Below are 27,223 nucleotides of genomic sequence, written 5' to 3' on the forward strand. Positions count from 1 at the left end.
TCTATTAACTAATTTACTGCATGGTGATGTCACACTGGAAGGCCAAAACTCCCTCCCACCAAATCAGGCTGAAATTTCAGGCAGTCTTTTCAAACAGCTCTTACACTAAAATGGTATTATCATCATTATCACAATTTCACAGTATTATTCCAACCTCATAGTGTGGAAATATATATAGAACACAGGAAAATCAAGATTTTGACTGCACTGGGCCTTTAAAGTTTAATACATTAGCATTACACTAAATGTTCTGAATAGTTTTATGGATCACCAAAACTGAAGCCATCTCCCATTGAGTTATTTACCTAATACCTTTCTCCTTTCACAATGTGAAAATGATATACGTAAAAAAAACATGAAAATAAGTAGAAGTTTTGGTTCCTGGTTTTCGACAGGAAATAACCCCTGACTTATCTAATGAGAACTATATAAAAATGAATTCTAATGTGAATTATATTTGTTTGGCTTCATTCAAAAACATCTAGAGGACAACTTGTTATCAGCTTTACCAAAATGTAAATCAATTGTACCTTAAATTGCGGTACTATGGGTGTCATTGACAAAAACATATTGACACAATCATGCTCAAATAGTGTCCCACACCTTGGCCGGGATTCAATCCAATCGCGGGTTATAGGCATTGACGAAAACATATTGCCACAATCATGCTCACATAGTTTCCCACACCTTAGAACACTATGCTTTTTTCAGACTTACGCTATTTTCCGATTGAGACAACATTAGCAGCATGTACCGTGAATAGGATCTCCATGAACGTGGGAACATTGACTTTAAAAGCTGCAATATCTATAACCTGTGATCATATTGAATCCCTGCCCTTATCTTCTCACTAAATAAATAAAATAAATAATGACAACTTAAAGGATATTTTCACTGTTTTCAGACTTTCCTCCATTTTTTCCACTTACTCTGAAAGTAGTCTATGGGGCCAGAGAAACTGTCATCCACAGCTTGGATGTGTTTAAATAGCCACTACTAACAATGGGAGTGATAGGTGCAAGCTCACCATGTTCAACATTGCATGACAAAATCAACTCAAATACCTTCAAATCAGTGGTGCGAAGGTGAACGAAAAGGCATTGGAGTGACAAACCACCCTTGCTGTCTCTGCCTGGCCGGCTCCCCTCTCTCCACTGGGATTCTCTGTCTCTGACCCTATTACTGGGGCTGAGTCACTGGCTTGCTAGTGCTCTCCCATGCTGTCCCTAGGAGGGGTGCATCACGTCGTGCCAGGCTTTTTTCGCTATACTCAACGTGATCTTCCTGTCCGGTTTTGCAACCCCTTGGTCTCGTGCGGTGGGGGAGGTCTTCGTGGGCTATACTCCGCCTTGTCTCAGGGTAGTAAGTTGGTGGTCTGTTGATATCCCTCTGGTGGTGTGGGGGCTGTGCTTTGGCAAAGTGGGTGGGGTTATATCCTGCCTGGTTGGCCCTGTCCGCGGGTATCATCGGACTGGGCCACAGTGTCCCCGACCCCCCGTCTCAGTCTCCAGTCTCTATGCTGCAAATGTGCCGGTGGGCTAGGGTCAGTCTGTCCTATCTGGTGTAATTCTCCTGTCTAATCTGGTGTCCTGTGTGATCTTAAGTATGCTCCCTCTAATTCTCCCATCTCTCATCTCTCTCTCGCTCTCTCCTGCTGTTTCGATCCTCTCCCTCTCCCCCTCTCTCTTTTTACTGCACCTGCTGTCTCGACCTCTGAATGCTCAGCAATGAAAAGCCAACTACATTTACTCCTGAGGTGCTGACCTGTTGCATCCTCTATAACCACTGTGATTATTATTATTTGACCCTGCTGGTCCTCTATGAACGTTTGAACATCTTGAAGAACGATCTGGCCTTAATGGCCATGTACTCTTATAATCTCCACCCGGTCCAGCCAGAAGACGACAGCCACCCCTCATATTCCTCTCTATGTTTCTTCCTTGGTTCCTGCTTTTCTAGGGAGTATTTCCTAGCCACCGTGCTTCTACATCTGCATTGCTTGCTCTTTGGGTTTTAGGCTGGGTTTCTGTATACACACTTTGTGACATCTGCTGATGTAAACAGGGCTTTAGAAAAAATATTTGATTGATTGATTGAAGTTCCATAGAGGTGATTTTGCTTCAAATTCTGAACATAGTGAGCTTTCCCCTATCATTCCCATAACTTTTTGGTTAGCAGTGGCTAAAGTTGGTCAAGTTAGCAGTGGCTGAAATAAATCTGATGTCTCTCCTGGCCTATAAAGTCCTTGCATGGTACTGTACGTGGAAAAATGTAGGTAGGTCAAAAAAGTGAAGATATAATTTAAGTAGACCCAATAACATAAACCAATTGGAATTTGGATGTCGGTTGGATACAAATGCCATGCGCATGCTCGTACTGTACACAGCACTATTGTTACCTCTTTATAAGTCCTCATGCAGGTTGGCTAACATTATTACAGTTGTCTATTCAGCAGGATAACAAGTATACAAACACAATGTTAGTCTTTGTATACTGAGATTGCTGAATTTGGCGCTTATATTCGGAAATAGAATTTGTGTTGGCCACACAACAAGGGATGCACATTACCTTAAACCAAAAGGTACACCTCTTGATCCCAGAGGTCAATGTCAATGTTACTGTATTATGCCTTGGACTGCCCTTTCCAATTTCCAACTCATCTATCAACATACAGAAACATTTTTCTCTCTGTCAGTGGACTATCAAACTGTATCTTACTTCAAAATACATATAAGCACTTCTGTAACCCACAGTGCATCAATGATTTGGCATTTGATACTGATTTCAACTAAAGTTCTGGGAGCAACACTTTTCCAGTCAGCAGACTCTTTGGCATCCAGTTCAATAGCTTATTTTTAATGTACATCAGACCTATAAGTAAGAAGAAGACAGTAGATTATTATGATATGGATCATATGTATACGCTATGAGTACATTTTCACCGTTTACCTTAAGAAAGGAAATGCCATTTAGCAGACGCTTTTATTCAAAGCATACATACATTGTTTATGTATGAGGGGTCCTGGGAATTGAAACCACTGTCCTGGTGTTGCAAGTGCCATGCTCTACCAACTGAGCTACAGAGGACCACATTACCAATGTGTGTTATAGAGCTTGTTGCCAAAAACCTCTCTTGTCCTTACACACTTCTTGTATTGCAGACCTGGGTAAAATATATTATGTCAAATATTTTCAAATATTGGAGTTTCATTTCATTTGGTTGAGTACAATGAAACCAATGCAATAGTACCAGAAGTGCACCACACAAACTATATTTATTTAATTAACATATATTTTGAAGTATTTAAAGTATTCGACCTATGTATTCGACCCAAGTCTGGTTTATTGGTTGTGCATTTCTCAGCTCTTATTTTTGCTTGTTTACGTTTACATTTTAGTCATTTATCAGACACTATTATGTAGAGCAGCTTAGTTAGTGCATTTATCTTAAAGGCCCAATGTAGCCGTTTATATATCAATATCAAATTGTTTCTGGGTAACAATTAAGTACCTTACTGTAATTGATTGCCATTAAAATGGGCAAAAATTGCTTTATGCAAAAAAACTTTTCTCAAACAAATATTTTGCTAGAACTGTCTGGGAGTGGTCTGAGTGGGGAGGGGAAAACTGAAAACTAGCTGTTATTGGCAGAGAGGTTTGGGACTTTCTTTGTTATTGGTAAATTAACCAATTTACCGCATGGTAAAACTCCCACCCATGCAAACCTGCTGATTATAAGGTAATGTGTAGATTGTATTTTCAACCAGAAACTATCAGAAACAGTGCGGGTAGGCTGTGCGGGTAGTCTACATTATGAGATTATTATGTATAAGAGCAAGTATATTTTTATTTGTCAAATGGCTGTCAAGCATCGATCATCATGTCACCAGAATAAGACCTTCAATATTTATTGTAACGGAGCATCAAGATCACTGTGTACTTTCACCACCCTGTGAAGTTCATCATAACTTATTATCTGTAGCATAATAAACTGCATGGTTTACCGAGTCATAGTGGGACCACACACCATATCATCGCATGACTCCAAGTTTAATTCGATACGATGGTTATTATATCAATATTTGTGCATAAAGGCGTTTCCACCGGCGTTTCCACCGGCATTTCTCACATGATACATTTTACAGACACAAAAAAATCCCACGGCGATCAAACAAATGATCTGTTGGCTTTTATAAAATTGGATCAAAACTTCCTGTTACCATCACAGTTATCGTGATTTAAAAAAATATGCGGTATGACTTTAGTCGCAAAGTTTAAGTTCTAGTATACAGATGAATATATATCTATTTTTTTACTGCATTAAATTAAAATAAGAAATGTCATGTGTCCTCATCATCACCAGGGAAATTACATTATTTTGTGTTTGCCTTTCTCTCACTGATTTTCACCCAGGTGAGTGCAGCATGCCATGCTGTGATGCTTGCACAAAAGAAACTACATCTGTATGCATTGAAGGATCTGGTAGCGGAGCCATCAAAAAGGTGCTGATAAGAGGAATACATGGCTATTCCTGAAAGGTCACAGCATATCACTTACCAGGTTATACTGTCACAAATAGCCACGCTCGTCCAGTCCTTTGGCTGTAACTGGGTTCCATTTAGCAGTGGGCTTATTGCTGTTATGGCCTGTTTTTGTGGAAAAAACAAAACAATGTAGAAAGGATTCAGACCCCTTGACTTTTTCCACATTTTGTTACGTTACAGCCTTATTCTAAAATGGATAAAATTATTTTCTTCCCTCATGAATCTACACATAATACCCCATAATTACAAAGCGAAAACAGGTTTTTAGACATTTTTACAAATGTATTATGAATAAAAAAACATAAATGCCGTATTAACATAAGTATTCAGACCCTTTGCTATGAGACTCTAAATTGAGCTCAGGTACATCCTGTTTCCATTGATCATCCTTGAGATGTTTCTACAACTTGATTGGAGTCCAACTGTGGTGAATTCAATTGATAGGACATGATTTGGAAAGGCACACACCTTTCTATATAAGGTCCCACAGTTGACAGTGCATGTCAGAGCAAAAACCAAGCCATGAGGTTAAAGAAATTGTCCGGAGAACACAGTGGCCTCCATCATTCTTAAATGGAAGAAGTTTGGAACCACCAAGACTCTTCCTAGAGCTGGCCACCCGTCCAAACTGAACAATCAGGGGAGAAGGGCCTTGGTCAGGGATGTGACCAAGAACCCGATGGTCACTCTGACAGAGCTCCAGAGTTCCTCTGTGGAGATGGGAGAACCTTCCAGAAGGACAACCATCTCTGCAGCACTCCACCAATCAGGCCTTTACGGTAGAGTGGCCAGATGGAAGCGCTCCTCAGTAAAAGGCACATGACAGCCCACTTGGAGTTTGCCAAAAGGCACCTAAAGACTCTCAGACCATGAGAAACAAGATTATCTGGTCTGATGAAACCAAGATTGAACACTTTGGCCTGAATGCCAAGCGTCACATCTGGAGGAAACCTGGCACCATCCCTACAATGAAGCATGGTGGTGGCAACATCATGCTGTGGGGATGTTTTTCAGCGGCAGGGACTGGGAGACTAGTCAGGATCGAGGGAAAGATGAATGGAGCAAAGTACATAGAGATCCTTGATGAAAACCTGCTCCAGAGCGCTCAGGTCCTCAGACTGGGGCGAAGGTTCACCTTCCAACAGGACAACAACCCTAAGCACACAGCCAAGACAACGCAGCATTGGCTTCGGGACAAGTCTCTGAATGTCCTTGAGTGGCCCAGCCAGAGCCCGGACTTGAACCCGATCTAACATCTCTGGATGGACCTGAAAATAGCTGTGCATCGACGCTACACATCCAACCTGACAGAGCTTGAGTGGATCTGCAGAGAAGAATGGGAGAAACTCCCCAAATACAGGTGTGCCAAGCTTGTAGCATCATACCCAATAAGACTTGAGGCTGTAATCGCTGCCAAAGGTGCTTCAACAAAGAGTAAAGGGTCTGAAAACGTATGTAAATGTGATATTTCTAAAAACCTGTTTTTGCTTTGTCATTATGGGGTATTGTGTGCAGATTGATGAAAAACAATTTAATCCATTTTAGAATAAGGCTGTAACGTAACAAAATGTGGAAAAAGTCAAGGGGTCTGAATACTTTCATGTGTGCAAAAACACACATGAAAAATAAATATATATTTTTACAGATGATGTCAAAGCTAATTCTGGGCAGATGCCAGCATTTAAAAGATGTTGATGCTTTATATTTATGCTTTATTAGGGTTGTAATTTTATTGTGGAGACCACTTGTACAGTATGAGGAGAAGAAGTCATTTTGGAACAGTGTACATGAATGCCTGTAGGTGTTTTTACAAGCCGCTATGACTGTCCAAGCTTACCTGCATCAGGCCGGGTTTTGGGCGGGTGAAGCATGGAGTGTGAGTTTGCGGGGTGCAGGTGGTGGCTGGGGAGTTCTCGTGGCTCAGTCGGTGCTCGGGGCACAATAGCCGAGAGTAGGAGGGGTCGCTGGTGATGGTACTTTTGTCTGTACGTGTCCGTCATGCAATTGTCCACGCTGAAGTACGTGGTGAGGGAAACCCCTTTGGCTGCCGCCGACTCGGCTCCAGGTGGCCTGCAGATGGGGAGCCTCTCCTCGCTTTCGCCCGACGACGGGTTACTCCTCTCTGGGTCCGAGCCCGACTTGGAGCTGGCACCCGACGAGGGCCTCTGCAGAGGGCCATTGGATTCCGACCTCCGGTTGGGGCTGGGGGCATGTGAGGCCGGGGTGGGCCGGACGCTTGGCCGGGGGCTGGTCTGGGAGGGCTCTTGGAGTAGCCTGGGACGGAAGCAGTGGCGGCCAACATCCCCCTGGTGAGGGGAGGCTCGCTGGGCGGCTTTGGGGTGAGGCAGTGGCGGCGTGGCGGGCTGATGTTGAGATGAGGGCTCTCCCAGTTCAATATGGGGGGGTTGGTGGAAGGCCAGGTGGTGGGGGGGACAGGGGCAGGGCGACTCGGACAGAAGGGGCTCGCTGTTGCTGGAGCGGTAGGCACTGTCCTCTGGTTCCGAGAGAATCCCAGCCAGGTCGTCGGAGCTGTTCCACTCCGAGCTGCTGGTTTTACCCAAGCGCCGCAGGGCGGGGCTGTCACCATGGTGACCACCTCTGTTGTTGTTACTCATCTCTGGCGATTCCATTATGTGACTGCTCCTGTTGTCTGAGGAGCCAGCGTCCCTCTCTGGACCAACTCCTTTCTTAGAACTGCCGGGGCTGTATCTAAATTTTCGTCTGTTGAATAGAATACAATAGTATAGAACACAATATAATTTTTTAGTGCACAAAATATGGATGTACACATTGACAATTAACGACATTAAACATATCAAAAACAATAACAATATTCAAGTTGGTACATTACCTTGAACTTGGACTACATTTCAGGAGATGTGAAACTTGATGGTCGCAGTTCTTTCCCTGAGTTGTCAGTTGATGTTTGCCTAGAAGATAGATAGACAAAGCTGAAATGAACACACTCACTGCTTAAGACAAAAAAGAAAATGAAACCCCAAAATGACGCAATCACCAACATTTTATGGAGTTCTTTTTTTACATTATTTATAAAGTATGGATAGCTTTCCCCCACATTAAATCTTGATATTTTGTCCAAAAGGGAAAAGTAATAAAACTTGGGGGTGATTCCACTGAAACAAATTCAATCAACAGTTAATCAGGTCTATTTATTCATGATTTATAAAATAGGAAAAGTCTATGACATTTTCATTTAAACCTCAATTTTCGAGAGACACAGAAACTGACACCTAATTGCAGAGAAGAGAGCAACACACAGGAGAGACATTAGAGAGAGAGAGAGAGAGCGAGAGAGAGAGAGCGAGAGAGAGAGAGAGAGAGAGAGAGAGAGAGAGAGAAATAGGGAATGGCCTATTTCTCTCACAGTGCCAGTGAGTTGGAAGAGTAAAAGCAGTTCTGTTTTTATGACGCATGGTGGCAGCACAGGGTTGATCTCCACCGCCATTGGACCTGCCGCCAGATCGACCAATTGGCAGACGGGCCAGCACAGCAGGAGGCAGCATGCATGCTAAATTCATCCACTTTAAAAATAGATGTGTTATTTTTTTCTTCTGCCACTGACCTAGAGGTCCATGCAAGGATAAAAGCTGTGGGAGTTGGTTTGGCTCTAGATTAACACAGGCTTGACTGTAGAAGGAAGCATTGCTATAAGCTAACGTATTCAGGTAAAGGGATAAAACATGGTCAACTATATGCTCTTGCATAAAACAATGAAAGAGTGCTTGCAGTCAACACTCAATCACATGAAAATTTAAAAAAGGGACCAGCACTCACTTGATTCAGTTGCAATAAAAGCTTTGAATAGCTTAGCTTTTATATATTTTACAGGGAACATATCCTACTAGAGCACACAGCGCTCTACACACAAGCTAACATATTTACAACAATGACTAAGGCAGAAACAGTCAAGTCCAGCTGCGGCATCTGAACAAACATTTGGGGATTACTGTCAGATTAATGAATGTGGAGGGGCTTAATGGGTGAACAGGTTAAATCAACAGGTGGGCATTCTAGAGACCAACAGTCAACCAGCGCACAATCCAAATTGGCATTCTGTGTATGTTTATTCACCCATACTGTGTTTTCATATATTTTTTTATGTGACTAAAATGTCCTCTTTAGCCTTTGAACCCACATAGGATAAAACGTGACTAAAATGCCATACTCTGGCCCCTCAAATACACATAGGATACAATGGCATAGAATATCATATTTTTCATTAAATACACATAGGATAAAATGTGAATAGAAGGTGATCTTTTCCTTCAAATTCACATAGGATTTGTGCATCCTGTCAAAAGATGTAGCGAGCACCGAATCTACAAATCTAGAATCTAGCTATCAGGACAGACTGCAACAAACTCCCTCTAGGTAAACAAATCAAGGGGGTCATGCTTAGGCAAGGTTTAATAAGATCAACCTCTCAACATGACAACAACAAATCAGGATGTAACTGTCAGGATGTTACTGTATTTTTATGTTTTGCCTACCATCATTCTCAGTGTGGAAAATAGTCAGAGACCTACAGTACTAAACAACACATATCCTACTGTACACTACACATGTCTGATAGATTTTGACGTGACACTTACAGTACTGCTATTTACAGTAGCAAAGGTCTGCCTTTTGTTAGCTCGGCTCAAAATCTATTTCCACGCTAGGTTAATTTAGCGTTTTCTTCTCGGAAATCGTCATGGTTTTTAAATAGCTAGTGCAGATTAGAACGTAAGAGATTTGAAGGGCTTGGTTTTGCATGACTCACCAGAGCTGTGCAATCATGACAAAGGTCCTTTGCGTTTAGGGCCTATTGCCCCCATATTCGGTTGGCCATAATCCAGCACCATTAAATCAGGGGATCAAAAGGAACGGTGCCGTAATCTGCTTTTCCTTCTTTTTTAAAGCCTATGTTTCCCTGAAACGTTGGTATGGGGGATGGGAAGATAATACTGGTATATCTCTTTTCAAAACACTGAGGATTTGGTCTTTGCTCAAATTTAAATGCAAAGTCATCTTATAATACAATCTGAACATTTTATCAAGGGTAGATAGAAGATACATTATGTATTGTATTGACTTAGAACTATTACTATGATTTTGCAGTTATAATGCTAGACCTTTGTAAGAATAACACAAAGTGTTCTGAGAGCTTTTGTGTTATGAATGCAACTCTATATCACATGACCCTCCCCTTGTACTGTAACATTTTTGCACACCCTCCCAACTCAGAAAATTAAAGTAGAAATAATTATTACCACCATGTGTCAATGCACCACACACAACCAATAAGCAACACATAACTGCATACCGATTACCAACTTTGAGCGCTTATCATCACGGTTTGTGTCTTCAACACCACAACCAAGTAGAGTATGTCAGTCTCGACAAACAGAAAATACATTCCTCCCTACTCAGTATTGAAGGCTTGGTTTGACAATCTCTAAATGTCATGAAACTTTTTTGTGTTTTGTAACAGATGGCTCTTTCCATTAATCAAATGGCCATTGCGCAGTTTGGATGATGGAATGATTTAGAGTGGAGTGGATGAATGTGAGCAGGGAGCCGACGGGAGACTTTTGAAGTAGCCTAATCAGATTAAAACATTGTGAGTAGTTCTGTTTATGCCACACATAAAAGATAATTCATTTAAAAACTGAAATGACAAATATTTAGGCTATATTGAAGCGTTAGGTTCTAGTTTGAGGAATAGCTGCTCGGATCGGAAAGGAGGCAGAAAGCTTGTTATACTTTCCTGAATAACGGGCCTGCTGGGAGCATAGGCCTATGTGGACACACTATAGAGGACGACTTCTGAGAATCATGATAGGCAACAGACAGCGCATCAGTATCCGAAGTAAAAATACAGCCAGACTGTCCTGCTACTGTGCCTTTCTATAATCTGTTTAGAGTAGACCCACAATTGATCCAAATGGAATGAAACATTCAAATAACAGGGTTTTTGCACCATTAATCAAATGACAATTTCACTGCAGTTTACAGCCTCGAGTAGAATTTTACTCAATTGTACACTTGAAAAACAATAATGCAATTATTAATATTCCCACATTGTGTTGTAAACTAGACTAGGTAGGATCATTTTACTGTCCCTAAACAAGATCAATCCGGGATCTTTTTGAGCTGTGTGTCTTCATTGTTTTTTCATGCGCAATGACGCACCTGGCCTCTCCGCTAGCCAATCAGCTATTCCTCTATCTTGTGGATTTATATTGAAAATTGGTGAAGATTTAAATGATTTTATCTGTGGTGTGACTGATAGTTAACCTATTGCAGATCTGGACAAACGATTCACCTACCACGATTGTCACTATGGATAGAGGGCAGTATAGACATTTGACTGGCAGACTACCCAGCTAGCACATAATGTTCTGTGAACCATATGTTTCTTAGAGCTTGGTGAGTACGTGGTTGTCCTATGGTTATTTTGCATACAACTTTCCCACAACATTCTGGGATTGGTGCAGGATAGCCAGCTAGCACATACAGGTGGAATCCTATGACGGTGCCACGTTGAAAGTCACTGAGCTCTTCATTAAGGCCATTCTACTGCCAATGTTTGTCTATGGAGATTGCATGGCTGTTTGCTCAATTTTATACACCTGTCAGCAACGGGTGTTGCTGAAATAGCCGAATCCACTAATTTGAAGGGGTGTACACATACTTTTCCATATACAGTGGCTTGCGAAAGAATTCACCCACCTTGGCATTTCTCCTATTTTGATGCCTTACAACCTGGAATTAAAATTGATTTTTGGGGGGGTTTGTATCATTTGATTTACACAACATGCCTACCACTTTGAAGCAGTATGCTTAGGGTCATTGTCCTGCTGGAAGGTGAACCTCCGTCCCAGTCTCAAATATCTGAAAGACTGAAACAGGTTTCCCTCAATAATTTCCCTGTATTTAGCGCCATCCAACATTCCTTCAATTCTGACCAGTTTCCCAGTCCATGTCGATGAAAAACATCCCCACTGCATGATGCTGCCACCACCATGCTTCATTGTGGGGATGGTGTTCTTGGGGTGATGAGAGGTGTTGGGTTTGCGCCAGACATAGCATGTGGGAGACTCGCCAAAAATGTTAGTCTCATCTGACCAGAGTACCTTCTTCCATATGTTTGGGGAGTCTCCCACATATTCTTTCAATTTTTTAATAATGGATTTAATGGTGCTCCGTGGGATGTTCAAAGTTTCTGATATTTTTATATAACCCAACCCTAATCTGTACTTCTCCACAACTTTATCCCTGACCTGTTTGGAGTGCTCCTTGGTCTTCATGGTGCCGCTTGCTTGGTGGTGCCCCTTGATTAGTGGTGTTGCAGACTCTGGGGCCTTTCAGAACAGGTATATATATAATGAGATCACGTGACACTTAGATTGCACATAGGTGGACTTTATTTAACTAATTATGAATTGGTTGCACCAGATCTTATTTAGGGACTTCATAGCAAAGGGGGTGAATACATATGCACGCACCACATTTCCGTTATTTATTTTTTAGAATTCTTTGAAACAAGTAATTTTTTAAAATTTCACTTCACCAATTTGGACTATTTTGTGTATCTATGTCCATTACATGAAATCCAAATAAAAATCCATTTAAATTACAGATTGTAATGCAACAAAATAGGAAAAACGCCAAGGGGGTGAATACTTTCGCAAGGCACTGCGTTAGTGTATAAGCGTAGTGCCAAAACACCATGATAGGGGAGGCGCATGCAAACAGATGAGGAAATTGACTATATGGAAGACATGAAAACCTGCAAAAAGGAAAAAACGTACTACCCTCCCCTTTGCCCAATAAAAAAACACACAACCCTCCCCTGTTTTGGACAATCCCTCCCACCCCAGTAAATTTTCCAACTGTCCCTTAGAGAAAACATGACTGTCTTTCAATTTAAACTACAAACGATGAACCTTCAAAACATACAGTACTACAGCTGTAGGATCTTAAGTGGACCAGTATTGTCGCAGCAAAAATGATCCTGCAGCATGTTGCTTGATCGGTGGTTAGGCTATATTAGTGGTTAGGCTATTAGCTGGCCAAAATTAGGCTACATGAAAAGTGAAATACTGTTAATATAACTGTGTGTTATTGCATGTTTTCAGTGAATTTATGTAAATCATGAAGCTCATCTGAATTTCCTGATGTGCAGGAAAATTCTCAGCAACAAAAGAGCGATCAAATTAAGATCATACTTCTGTAAAATAACTTCTATATTAAACACACACTCTCGAAAGCTCAGAACATCCACTTACCTTGATGCAAAGGGGAGTGTACCGCATCAGGTTTTGAATCGCAGCTGTTTGGGTGAAGCTGACCTCTGCTGAAAAAAATAAGACAATTTAAACTCTGAAACAACTCTGCCAAAATGGACTTCGGAGAGTAAGATCGTTGTGATGCACCCAAGAGATGAAGTTTATGATGGATGCAGGCAAACTTACATTCGTTTTACCTAATTTCTACTGGCATGTCACATGGCAAATCTGACGATAATTATATCCTCCTGATTCCTGCTTACAAGCAAAAACTAAAGCAGGAAGTACCAGCGACTCGTTCAATACGGAAGTTGTCAGATGACACGGATGCTACGCTACAGGACAGTTTTGCTACCTCAGACGAATCATCAAACAGGCAAAGCGTCAATACAGGACTAAGATTGAATCCTACTACACCGGCTCTGATACTCGTCGGATGTGGCAGGGCTTGCAAACTATTACGGACTACAAAGGGAAACCCAGCCGCGAGCTGCCCAGTGACGCGAACCTACCAGACGGGCTAAATGCCTTTTATGCTCGCTTCGAGGCAAGCAACACTGAAGCATGCATGAGAGCACCAGCTGTTCCAGACGACTGTGCGATCACGCTCTCCGTAGCCGATGTGAGCAAGACCTTTAAATAGGTCAACATTCACAAGGCCTCAGGGCCAGACGGATTACCAGGACGTGTACTCAGAGTATGCACGGACCAACTGACAAGTGTCTTCAATTACATTTTCAACCTCTCACTGACCGAGGCTGCAATACCTACATGTTTCAAGCACACCACCATAGTCCCTGTGCCCAAGACAGCAAAGGTAACAGCCTAAATGACTACAGCCCTGTAGCACTCATGTCGGTAGCCATGAAGTGCTTTGAAAGGCTGGTCATGGCTCACATCAACACCATCATCCCGGAAACCCTAGACCCACTCCAATTCGCATACCGCCCCAACAGATCCACAGATGACGCAATCTCAATCGCACTCCACACTGCCCTTTCCCACCTGGACAAAAGGAACACCTATGTGAGAATGCTGTTCATTGACTACAGCTCAGTGTTCAACATCATAGTGCCCACAAAGCTCATCACTAAGCTAAGGACCTGGGACTAAACACCTCCCCCTGCATCTGGATCCTGGACTTCCTGACGGCCCCCAGGTGGTAAGGGTAGACAAAAATACATCTGCCACGCTGATCCTCAACACGGGGGCCCCTCAGGGGTGCGTGCTTAGTTCCCTCCTGTACTCCCTGTTCACCTACGACTGTATGGCCAAGCACAACTCCAACACCATCATTAAGTTTGCTGACGACACAACAGTGGTAGGCCTGATCACAGACAAAGAATGAGACAACTTATAGGGAGGAGGTCAGAGACTTGGCAGTGCGGTGCCAGGACAACAACCTCTCCCTCAACGTGAGCAAGACAAAGGAGATGATCGTGGACTACAGGAAAAGGAGGTCCGAACACACCCCCATTCACATCGACGGGGCTGTAGTGGAGCGGGTCGAGAGTTTCAAGTTCCTTGGTGTCCACATCACCAACAATCACGGTCCAAACACACCAATAAAGTTGTGAAGAAGGCACGACAACGCTTTTTCCCCCTCAGGAGACTGAAAATATTTGGCATGGGTCCCCAGATCCTCAAAAAGTTTGACAGCTGCACCATCGAGAGCATCCTGACCGGTTGCATCACCGCCTGGTATGGCAACTTCTCTGCATCCGACTGTAAAGCGCTACAGAGGGTAGTGCATACGGCCCAGTACATGGGGCCAAGCTTCCTATATACTAGGCGGTGTCAAATTACCTCGTCTAACCTGTACCCCCGCACATTGACTCGGTACCGGTACCCCCTGTACATAGCCTTTTATTTAGTAAATATTTTCTTAACTCTATTTTCTTAAAACTGCATTGTTGGTTAAGGGCTTGTAAGTAAGGATTTCACAGTAAAGTCTACACCTGTTGTATTCGGCGCATGTGACAAATACAATTTGATTTGATTTGATTTGGTGCAACCATCCTTGTGTGATATTTAAAGTGTCAAATTCATTGTATTATTGTTTGGAAACACATGGGTCCCCTGAAAAGACAAAAAATATATATAAACAAATATAAGGCAAGTTTATTAGGTGTCGACCTATGAACTCGATTAAACTTAATGAATAGTGCATTACAGTCACTTAATACAAGACTTGAATGTAAACAAAGTCCACCTCTGTGACTGCACACCTGGCATTAACCTATGCTCCTAGGCTTTAGCTCAGCAGGCTAAAGCCTGGTATCTAGGTCCGTTTTCAAACCCCAGTCTGTCACACATACCTCTGAGACTGCACCTCTGGTGTCAACCGCTGCTCCTTCCCGGCAAAGTTGTCCACCCCGGGCGAGTCAGGGTTGGTGGAGCCGCTGCTCAGCCGGTCGCTGCTCTCGTATCCCGACTCAGTCCTCTGGATGGTCCAGGTGTCGCTGCGCAACAGGGCCTTTGGCCCGCCCTTGGCCCTCCCACCACCGCTGCTCCCAACTCCTCCACCGGCCCAATCGCCGTGCCCACTTGCCCTGCCCTCCGATTCGAGGGAGCTGTGGCTCTCTGTCTCCTGCCGCTGCTCGTCCTCGTAAATCGTCATCAAGCACTTCTGCTGCTTGCGCTCTTCCCTCATCCTGAGACGCTCTCGTTCCCGCTCTTTATCCCTTTCCCTCTCTTTTTTCCAGTCCTGGTTGTCCCGTTCGCTGCCGTGCGGCCTCTCCTGACAGGAGGGTTTAGCAAGCCGGGGGCTACCGCCGCCGCCGTGCTGCTGCTGTTGTTGCCGCCGTTCAAGGTCGTTCAAGACGCTGTCAACGTTCAGAACTTCCCGGATGGGCCTCCAGGAGGGCTTGGCTTTGTTGTGGCCCGCTCCCGACACGCCACCCTTCTCCCACGCGTCCTGGCTGCCGTCCTGTTCATGGTGAGTAGGGGAGGTTTCCTGTCTCCAACTGTGTCTGCCAGGGGCACCGGATTGAGAGCGTGGGTCCTGGGAAGCTCTGCTCTGGTGGGAGGATGACAACTTGTCAGCCCGGGTGCTACTGCCGCCTCGCAACCTCTGGTCGGCGTGCTGCCTCCGCCCGCCCTCAGGAGGGGATCTGGCATAGGCCATATCTAAACAGGAAGTGACATACAGACGTAGGATCTTAATTTGTGCCAGTTTGCTACAGCAGGACAATAATCCTGCAGCAACAGGAAATGTTAATTATTATGTGGATTATAATTAATGGACAATTTTGTAGGGGTTGATACATTAGGGCAAATCAAGTCTGAAATTTTAATTCTCAAATACACTACACATTTCACATTTCCTAGATTGCAGGAAAGTCCTCCTGCAACAGGGAGATCAAATTAAGATCCTAAATATGTAAGAAACAGCATTTTTGTTTTAGTGTGCCAAGCATGCATATTGTACATGTGTAGCATTGTAAAATGTATTTAGGCCTAGAATCTATATATAAGCTTGATCTAGGTCGTTTTTCAATATATTTCTCAGGATTGGATAAATGTTGCATAAAAAATGAATGGCTCGATTGAGAGAAGAAAATCTCCTGCACTTGGTCCAAGGTTTATATCGTAAAAGATAAAGATATTTGATATTAGGATACAACGCCTTCCAACATCGTCCAGATACGCTAAAAGACAATATTACATAATTTTCTCTGAATATTCTGTTTTAGGTTGTCACGACTTCCGCCGAGGCTGCCTCCCCTCCTTGTTCGGGCAGGTTTCTTCCTGCTCAGTGTTCGCCCAGAGTAAGGCACCTAGGCACCTCCCAGCGGGTAAGATACAACCTTTACCAGTTCCACAACGACCATGGTCTCAGCTTAGTATTGATTTTCTTACTGATCTTCCCCTCTCCCAAGGTAACACACTATCCTGGTCGTTGTGGATCGCTTTTCAAAGTCCTGCCGCCTCCTTCCTCTGCCCGGTCTCCCCACGGCCCTACAAATTGTGGAGGCTCTGTTTACTCACGTCTTCCGGCACTACGGGGTACCAGAGGATATAGTGTCCGACTGAGGTCCCCAGTTCACGTCTAGAGTCTGGAAGGCATTCATGGAACGTCTGGGGTCTCGGTCAGCCTGACCTCTGGATTTCACCCCGAGAGTAATGGGCAGGTGGAAAGGGTGAATCAAGATGTGGGTAGGTTCCTGTGGACCTACTGTCAGGACCGGCCGGGGGAGTGGTCGGCGTTCCTGCCATGGGCGGAATACGCTCAGAACTCTCTCCGCCACTCCTCCACTAACCTAACACCCTTCCAATGTGTTTTGGGTTACCAACCGATCCTGGCACCGTGGCACCAGAGCCAGACCGAGGCTCCTGCGGTGGATGACTGGTTTTGGTGCGCGGAGGAGACTTGGGACACTGCCCACATTCGCCTCCAGAACGCCGTGCGTCGTCAGAAGGCGAAAGCTGACCGGCACCGCAGGGAGGCCCCGGTTTTCGTACCGGGGGATCGGGTCTGGCTCTCGACCCAGAATCTACCCCTCCGCCTGCCCTGCCGGAAGCTGATCCCGCGGTTTGTGGGGCCGTTTAAAGTCCTGAGGAGGATAAACGAGGTTACGTACAGGTTGTTACTCCCCCCTGATTACCGTATCAACCGCTCGTTTCATTTTTCTCTCCTCATGCCGGTGGTAGCTGGTCCGCTCCAGGAGTCTGAGGTGCGGGAGGTTCCTCCACCTCCTCTGGACATCGAGGGGGCCCCGGCGTACTCAGTCCGTTCCATACTGGATTCGAGGCTTCGGGTGGGGGGCCTTCAGTATCTCATGGAATGGTAGGGGTACGGTCCGGAGGAACGGTGCTGGGTCCCAAGGAGGGACATCCTCGATCTCTCCCTGTTGAGGGATTTCCACCGTCGCCATCCGACTCGCCCTGCTCTGCGTCCTCCTGGCCGTCCCCGGGGCCGTGGCCGGCGCACTGCTGGAGCCGCGCGTCAAGGTGGGGGGTACTGTCACGACTTCCGCCGAGGCTGCCTCCCCTCCTTGTTCGGGCAGGTTTCGGCGTTCTTCGTCACCGGCTTACTAGCTACTGCCGATCCCATTCTCATCACTCCACTTGTCATGTCTTGTCTTGTCAATCACACACACCTGGTGCTCATTCCCCTAAATAGTATGTGTATAAGTGTTCCCTCTGTTCCCCTTGTCTTTGTGAGTGATTGTTTTATTGTGAGAGCGAGTAGCTCGGTTGAGCTACTCTTCCTGTTGTGATTGCCAAGGTGGAATATTTCCCTTGTGATAGTTTCGTTTTGACGCTGGGTGAGTTTTATTTATGTAAACGGAATAAACTCTGGACTTCGGTGTTTTACCTCCTGCGCCTGACTCCTTCATCCTGCCGTGATGCCATGCTATCGGTCTCCCAACTGGTGGACATGGCCATCTGGATGGACAATCTGCTAGCAGCCAGAGGACGTCCTGGTAAGGATCTGCCCGTTCCCAGTCCGGACGACTCTGACCCCGAGCAGATGGAGCTGGGAGGAGCCGCAGGTCGAGAGACCGCAGGAGGACAGCAACAGTGCCACTCTGGTGGCACGAAGGGACAATCCACCTCACGTCGTAGTCAACGTTCCTTTGGGTCAGGAGGCGGTAGGCAGGGTACTCACGCATCACCCCAGGTAACGAACACCCAAACTTGTTCAGAGCCCTTTGCGGCGCACTGTACCTTATCTATCTCCTTTCCCGATCACCTGGTAGTTTCCCAGTATAAGGCGCTAGTCGATTCAGGCGCAGCAGGGAACTTTATGGACAGGGCATTTGCACGCCGTCAAGGCATTTCATTGGTTCCCCTCTCCATTCCACTTCCCATCAGAGCACTTGATAGTCGACCATTAGGGTCCGGGTTGGTTAAGGAGGTTACTGTACCAGTCACCATGATTACACAGGAGACGCATGTTGAGCAGATCACTTTTTTGATTATTGAGTCTCCTGCTTACCCTGTAGTCTTAGGTATTCCGTGGTTAGCCCTTCACAACCCCACATTTTCATGGCCGCAGAGGGTTCTTACGGGGTGGTCGCGTGAGTGTCAGGGTAGGTGTCTAGGTGTTTCCATTTGGTGCGACCACGGTGGAAAGTCCAGACGGTACCCCCACCGTGCACATTTCCCCCGAATACCATGATCTGGCGCTCGCGTTTTCCAAGACGCAAGCGACTAAATTACCACCTCATCAGGAGGGGGATTGCGCGATAAACCTTTGGGTAGACGCTGTACCTCCCAGGAGTCATGTGTATCCCCTGTCGCAGGCTGAAACGGAGGCTATGGAAACATACGTCACCGAGTCCCTGCGCCAGGGGTATATACATCCCTCCACTTCACCTGCTTCCTCGAGTTTCTTCTTTGTGAAGAAGAAAGATGGCGGTTTACGCCCATGCATTGATTATCGACCACTGAATAAGGTGACGGTACGATTTAGTTATCCTCTTCCCCGCATTCCTTCAGTGATTGAGTCAATGCATGGGGCCCGTTTTTTCACCAAATTAGACCTCAGGAGTGCCTACAACCTGGTGCGTATTCGGGAAGGGGATGAGTGGAAAACATCATTCAGCACAACCTCGGGGCATTATGAATACCTGGTGATGCTCTACGGTTTGATGAATGCTCCATCCGTTTTCCAGTCCTTTGTGAACGAGGTGTTTCGGGACATGCTTGGTCGCGGTGTGGTGGTCTACATCGATGACATCCTGGTGTATTCCGCTACGTGCGCCGAGCATGTGTCCCTGGTTCGCAAGGTACTGGTCTGACTGCTGGAAAATGATATTTATGCCAAGGCAGAGAAGTGTGAGTTTTTCCAGCAGTCAATCTCCTTCCTCGGATACCGCATTACTACCACAGGTGTGGAGATGGAGGGAGATCGCATTTCAGCCGTGCGTAATTGGCCGACTCCAACCACGGTTAAGGAGGTGCAGCGCTTCCTTGGCTTTGCCAACTACTATCAGAGGTTTATTTGGGGCTTTGGCAAGGTCACAGCTCCCATTACCTCCTTGTTGAAGGGTGGGCCGTCCCGGCTCCGCTGGTCTGCTGAGGTCTGTTCACCTCAGCCCCGGTACTGGCTCACCCCGATCCATCACTACCGTTCGTAGTGGAGGTGGATGCGTCCGAGGTAGGGATAGGCGCTGTCTTATCCCAACGCTCGGGCACGCCACCCAAGCTCCGCCCCTGTGCCTTCTTTTCGAAGAAGCTCAGCTCGGCGGAGCAGAACTACGACGTTGGTGATCGGGAGCTGCTGGCTGTTGTCCAGCTGCTGGCTGTTGGACAGACCACCTTAACCAGGAGTACATTCGGGCAGCGAGGAGGCTGAATCCTCGCCAGGCCAGGTGGGCCCTCTTCTTCACCCGTTTTGATTTCACCCTCTCATACATTCCGGGTACGAAGAACGTTAAGGCAGACGCACTGTCTCAGCTGTATGACACAGAGGAGAGGCACAGAGACAACACCCCCATACTCCCGGCCTCATGCATTGTGGCGCCGGTAGTGTGGGCGATGGACATGGATATAGCACAGGCATTACGCACAGGTCCATCTCCACTGCAGTGTCCAGCTGGGCTGCAGTACCTGCCTGCGCTTATCCGTGATCGTCTGATCTACTGGGCACACACGTCACCCTCCTATGGTCATCCAGGTATCAGTCGTACAATGCGCTGCCTGACCGAGAAGTACTGGTGGCCTACCTTGGCTAAGGACGTGAGGGTGTATGTTTCTTCCTGCTCAGTGTTCGCCCAGAGTAAGGCACCTAGGCACCTCCCAGCGGGTAAGCTACAACCTTTACCAGTTCCACAACGACCATGGTCTCAGCTTAGTATTGATTTTCTTACTGATCTTCCCCTCTCCCAAGGTAACACACTATCCTGGTCATTGTGGATCGCTTTTCAAAGTCCTGCCGCCTCCTTCCTCTGCCCGGGCTCCCCACGGCCCTACAAATTGCGGAGGCTCTGTTTACTCACGTCTTCCGGCACTACGGGGTACCAGAGGATATAGTGTCCGACTGAGGTCCCCAGTTCACGTCTAGAGTCTGGAAGGCATTCATGGAACGTCTGGGGTCTCGGTCAGCCTGACCTCTGGATTTCACCCCGAGAGTAATGGGCAGGTGGAAAGGGTGAATCAAGATGTGGGTAGGTTCCTGTGGACCTACTGTCAGGACCGGCCGGGGGAGTGGTCGGCGTTCCTGCCATGGGCGGAATACGCTCAGAACTCTCTCCGCCACTCCTCCACTAACCTAACACCCTTCCAATGTGTTTTGGGTTACCAACCGATCCTGGCACCGTGGCACCAGAGCCAGACCGAGACTCCTGCGGTGGATGACTGGTTTTGGTGCGCGGAGGAGACTTGGGACGCTGCCCACATTCGCCTCCAGAGCACCGTGCGTCGTCAGAAGGTGAACGCTGACCGGCACCGCAGGGAGGCCCTGGTTTTCGTACCGGGGGATCGGGTCTGGCTCTCGACCCAGAATCTACCCCTCTGCCTGCCCTGCCGGAAGCTGAGCCCGCGGTTTGTGGGGCCATTTAAAGTCCTGAGGAGGATAAACGAGGTTACATACAGGTTGTTACTCCCCCCTGATTACCGTATTAACCGCTCGTTTCATGTTTCTCTCCTCAGGCCGGTGGTAGCTGGTCCGCTCCAGGAGTCTGAGGTGCGGGAGGTTCCTCCATCTCCTCTGGACATCGAGGGGGCCCCGGCGTACTCAGTCCGTTCCATACTGGATTCGAGGCTTCGGGTGGGGGGCCTTCAGTATCTCATGGAATGGTAGGGGTACGGTCCGGAGGAACGGTGCTGGGTCCCAAGGAGGGACATCCTCGATCTCTCCCTGTTGAGGGATTTCCACCGTCGCCATCCGACTCGCCCTGCTCTGCGTCCTCCTGGCCGTCCCCGGGGCCGGGGCCGGCGCACTGCTGGAGCCGCGCGTCAAGGTGGGGGGTACTGTCACGACTTCCGCCGAGGCTGCCTCCCCTCCTTGTTCAGGCAGGTTTCGGCGTTCTTCGTCACCGGCTTACTAGCTACTGCCGATCCCATTCTCATCACTCCTCTTGTCATGTCTTGTCTTGTCAATCACACACACCTGGTGCTCATTCCCCTAAATAGTATGTGTATAAGTGTTCCCTCTGTTCCCCTTGTCTTTGTGAGTGATTGTTTTATTGTGAGAGCGAGTAGCTCGGTTGAGCTACTCTTCCTGTTGTGATTGCCAAGGTGGAATATTTCCCTTGTGATAGTTTTGTTTTGACGCTGGGTGCGTTTTATTTATGTAAATGGAAATAAAATCTAAACTTCGGTGTTTTACCTCCTGCGCCTGACTCCTTCATCCTGCCGTGATGCCATGCTATCGGTCTCCCAACTGGTGGACATGGCCATCTGGATGGACAATCTGCTAGCAGCCAGAGGACGTCCTGGTAAGGATCTGCCCGTTCCCACTCCGGACGACTCTGACCCCGAGCAGATGGAGCTGGGGGGAGCCGCAGGTCGAGAGACCGCAGGAGGACAGCAACAGTGCCACTCTGGTGGCACGAAGGGACAATCCACCTCACGTCGTAGTCAACGTTCCTTTGGGTCTGGAGGCGGTAGGCAGGGTACTCACGCATCACCCCAGGTAACGAACACCCAAACTTGTTCAGAGCCCTTTGCGGCGCACTGTACCTTATCTATCTCCTTTCCCGATCACCTGGTAGTTTCCCAGTATAAGGCGCTAGACGATTCAGGCGCAGCAGGGAACTTTATGGACAGGGCATTTGCACGCCGTCAAGGCATTTCATTGGGTCCCCTCTCCATTCCACTTCCCATCAGAGCACTTGATAGTCGACCATTAGTGTCCGGGTTGGTTAAGGAGGTTACTGTACCAGTCACCATGATTACACAGGAGACGCATGTTGAGCAGATCACTTTTTTGATTATTGAGTCTCCTGCTTACCCTGTAGTCTTAGGTATTCCGTGGTTAGCCCTTCACAACCCCACATTTTCATGGCCGCAGAGGGTTCTTACGGGGTGGTCGCGTGAGTGTCAGGGTAGGTGTCTAGGTGTTTCCATTTGGTGCGACCACGGTGGAAAGTCCAGACGGTACCCCCACCGTGCACATTTCCCCCGAATACCATGATCTGGCGCTCGCGTTTTCCAAGACGCAAGCGACTAAATTACCACCTCATCAGGAGGGGGATTGCGCGATAAACCTTTGGGTAGACGCTGTACCTCCCAGGAGTCATGTGTATCCCCTGTCGCAGGCTGAAACGGAGGCTATGGAAACATACGTCACGAGTCCCTGCGCCAGGGGTATATACGTCCCTCCACTACACCTGCTTCCTCGAGTTTCTTCTTTGTGAAGAAGAAAGATGGCGGTTTACGCCCATGCATTGATTATCGACCACTGAATAAGGTGACGGTACGATTTAGTTATCCTCTTCCCAGCATTCCTTCAGTGATTGAGTCAATGCATGGGGCCCGTTTTTTCACCAAATTAGACCTCAGGAGTGCCTACAACCTGGTGCGTATTCGGGAAGGGGATGAGTGGAAAACATCATTCAGCACAACCTCGGGGCATTATGAATACCTGGTGATGCTCTACGGTTTGATGAATGCTCCATCCGTTTTCCAGTCCTTTGTGAACGAGGTGTTTTGGGACATGCTTGGTCGCGGTGTGGTGGTCTACATCGATGACATCCTGGTGTATTCCGCTACGTGCGCCGAGCATGTGTCCCTGGTTCGCAAGGTACTGGTCTGACTGCTGGAAAATGATATTTATGCCAAGGCAGAGAAGTGTGAGTTTTTCCAGCAGTCAATCTCCTTCCTCGGATACCGCATTACTACCACAGGTGTGGAGATGGAGGGAGATCGCATTTCAGCCGTGCGTAATTGGCCGACTCCAACCACGGTTAAGGAGGTGCAGCGCTTCCTTGGCTTTGCCAACTACTATCAGAGGTTTATTCGGGGCTTTGGCAAGGTCACAGCTCCCATTACCTCCTTGTTGAAGGGTGGGCCGTCCCGGCTCCGCTGGTCTGCTGAGGTCTGTTCACCTCAGCCCCGGTACTGGCTCACCCCGATCCATCACTACCGTTCGTAGTGGAGGTGGATGCGTCCGAGGTAGGGATAGGCGCTGTCTTATCCCAACGCTCGGGCACGCCACCCAAGCTCCGCCCCTGTGCCTTCTTTTCGAAGAAGCTCAGCTCGGCGGAGCAGAACTACGACGTTGGTGATCGGGAGCTGCTGGCTGTTGTCCGAGCTTTGACGGTGTGGAGGCATTGGCTCGAAGGGGCGAAACACCCTTTCCTCGTCTGGACAGACCACCTTAACCTGGAGTACATTCGGGCAGCGAGGAGGCTGAATCCTCGCCAGGCCAGGTGGGCCCTCTTCTTCACCCGTTTTGATTTCACCCTCTCATACATTCCGGGTACGAAGAACGTTAAGGCAGACGCACTGTCTCAGCTGTATGACACAGAGGAGAGGCACAGAGACAACACCCCCATACTCCCGGCCTCATGCATTGTGGCGCCGGTAGTGTGGGCGATGGACATGGATATAGCACAGGCATTACGCACAGGTCCATCTCCACTGCAGTGTCCAGCTGGGCTGCAGTACCTGCCTGCGCTTATCCGTGATCGTCTGATCTACTGGGCACACACGTCACCCTCCTATGGTCATCCAGGTATCAGTCGTACAATGCGCTGCCTGACCGAGAAGTACTGGTGGCCTACCTTGGCTAAGGACGTGAGGGTGTATGTTTCTTCCTGCTCAGTGTTCGCCCAGAGTAAGGCACTTAGGCACCTCCCAGCGGGTAAGCTACAACCTTTACCAGTTCCACAACGACCATGGTCTCAGCTTAGTATTGATTTTCTTACTGATCTTCCCCTCTCCCAAGGTAACACACTATCCTGGTCATTGTGGATCGCTTTTCAAAGTCCTGCCGCCTCCTTCCTCTGCCCGGGCACCCCACGGCCCTACAAATTGCGGAGGCTCTGTTTACTCACGTCTTCCGGCACTACGGGCTACCAGAGGATATAGTGTCCGACTGAGGTCCCCAGTTCACGTCTAGAGTCTGGAAGGCATTCATGGAACGTCTGGGGTCTCGGTCAGCCTGACCTCTGGATTTCACCCCGAGAGTAATGGGCAGGTGGAAAGGGTGAATCAAGATGTGGGTAGGTTCCTGTGGACCTACTGTCAGGACCGGCCGGGGGAGTGGTCGGCGTTCCTGCCATGGGCGGAATACGCTCAGAACTCTCTCCGCCACTCCTTCACTAACCTAACACCCTTCCAATGTGTTTTGGGTTACCAACCGATCCTGGCACCGTGGCACCAGAGCCAGACCGAGACTCCTGCGGTGGATGACTGGTTTTGGTGCGCGGAGGAGACTTGGGACGCTGCCCACATTCGCCTCCAGAGCACCGTGCGTCGTCAGAAGGTGAACGCTGACCGGCACCGCAGGGAGGCCCTGGTTTTCGTACCGGGGGATCGGGTCTGGCTCTCGACCCAGAATCTACCCCTCTGCCTGCCCTGCCGGAAGCTGAGCCCGCGGTTTGTGGGGCCATTTAAAGTCCTGAGGAGGATAAACGAGGTTACATACAGGTTGTTACTCCCCCCTGATTACCGTATTAACCGCTCGTTTCATGTTTCTCTCCTCAGGCCGGTGGTAGCTGGTCCGCTCCAGGAGTCTGAGGTGCGGGAGGTTCCTCCATCTCCTCTGGACATCGAGGGGGCCCCGGCGTACTCAGTCCGTTCCATACTGGATTCGAGGCTTCGGGTGGGGGGCCTTCAGTATCTCATGGATTGGTAGGGGTATGGTCCGGAGGAACGGTGCTGGGTCCCAAGGAGGGACATCCTCGATCTCTCCCTGTTGAGGGATTTCCACCGTCGCCATCCGACTCGCCCTGCTCTGCGTTCTCCTGGCCGTCCCCGGGGCCGGGGCTGGCGCACTGCTGGAGCCGCGCGTCAAGGTGGGGGGTACTGTCACGACTTCCGCCGAGGCTGCCTCCCCTCCTTGTTCGGGCAGGTTTCGGCGTTCTTCGTCACCGGCTTACTAGCTACTGCCGATCCCATTCTCATCACTCCACTTGTCATGTCTTGTCTTGTCAATCACACACACCTGGTGCTCATTCCCCTAAATAGTATGTGTATAAGTGTTCCCTCTGTTCCCATTGTCTTTGTGAGTGATTGTTTTATTGTGAGAGCGAGTAGCTCGGTTGAGCTACTCTTCCTGTTGTGATTGCCAAGGTGGAATATTTCCCTTGTGATAGTTTCGTTTTGACGCTGGGTGCGTTTTATTTATGTAAATGGCAATAAACTCTAAACTTCGGTGTTTTACCTCCTGCGCCTGACTCCTTCATCCTGCCGTGATGCCATGCTATCGGTCTCCCAACTGGTGGACATGGCCATCTGGATGGACAATCTGCTAGCAGCCAGAGGACGTCCTGGTAAGGATCTGCCCGTTCCCACTCCGGACGACTCTGACCCCGAGCAGATGGAGCTGGGGGGAGCCGCAGGTCGAGAGACCGCAGGAGGACAGCAACAGTGCCACTCTGGTGGCACGAAGGGACAATCCACCTCACGTCGTAGTCAACGTTCCTTTGGGTCTGGAGGCGGTAGGCAGGGTACTCACGCATCACCCCAGGTAACGAACACCCAAACTTGTTCAGAGCCCTTTGCGGCGCACTGTACCTTATCTATCTCCTTTCCCGATCACCTGGTAGTTTCCCAGTATAAGGCGCTAGACGATTCAGGCGCAGCAGGGAACTTTATGGACAGGGCATTTGCACGCCATCAAGGCATTTCATTGGTTCCCCTCTCCATTCCACTCCCCATCAGAGCACTTGATAGTCGACCATTAGGGTCCGGGTTGGTTAAGGAGGTTACTGTACCAGTCACCATGATTACACAGGAGACGCATGTTGAGCAGATCACTTTTTTGATTATTGAGTCTCCTGCTTACCCTGTAGTCTTAGGTATTCCGTGGTTAGCCCTTCACAACCCCACATTTTCCTGGCCGCAGAGGGTTCTTACGGGGTGGTCGCGTGAGTGTCAGGGTAGGTGTCTAGGTGTTTCCATTTGGTGCGACCACGGTGGAAAGTCCAGACGGTACCCCCACCATGCACATTCCCCCAAAATACCATGATCTGGCGCTCGCGTTTTCCAAGACGCAAGCGACTAAATTACCACCTCATCAGGAGGGGGATTGCGCGATAAACCTTTGGGTAGACGCTGTACCTCCCAGGAGTCATGTGTATCCACTGTCGCAGGCTGAAACGGAGGCTATGGAAACATACGTCACCGAGTCCCTGCGCCAGGGGTATATACGTCCCTCCACTTCACCTGCTTCCTCGAGTTTCTTCTTTGTGAAGAAGAAAGATGGCGGTTTACGCCCATGCATTGATTATCGACCACTGAATAAGGTGACGGTACGATTTAGTT

General features: G+C 47.9%; 1 protein-coding gene across 1 annotated transcript in view; it reads right to left on the reverse strand.

Annotated features, from left to right (window-relative positions):
- Nucleotides 1-4,569: 4,569 nt before the first annotated feature.
- usp53b (ubiquitin specific peptidase 53b) overlaps nt 4,570-27,223 on the reverse strand; it is a gene marked incomplete at its 3' end in the record, with an annotated part of 54,400 nt that continues 31,746 nt past the window's right edge. Inside the window, exons 10-14 of the mRNA XM_084155713.1 lie at nt 15,157-15,967; nt 12,839-12,906; nt 7,396-7,474; nt 6,382-7,265; nt 4,570-4,646 (exon numbers count right to left, since the gene is read on the reverse strand). Coding sequence (XP_084011839.1) covers nt 4,570-4,646; nt 6,382-7,265; nt 7,396-7,474; nt 12,839-12,906; nt 15,157-15,967 — 1,919 coding nt within the window. The remainder of the gene's footprint in view (nt 4,647-6,381; nt 7,266-7,395; nt 7,475-12,838; nt 12,907-15,156; nt 15,968-27,223) is intronic.

This window comes from Coregonus lavaretus (genome assembly GCF_964263955.1).
Source record: "Coregonus lavaretus genome assembly, chromosome: 38".
Taxonomy (NCBI): domain Eukaryota; kingdom Metazoa; phylum Chordata; class Actinopteri; order Salmoniformes; family Salmonidae; genus Coregonus; species Coregonus lavaretus.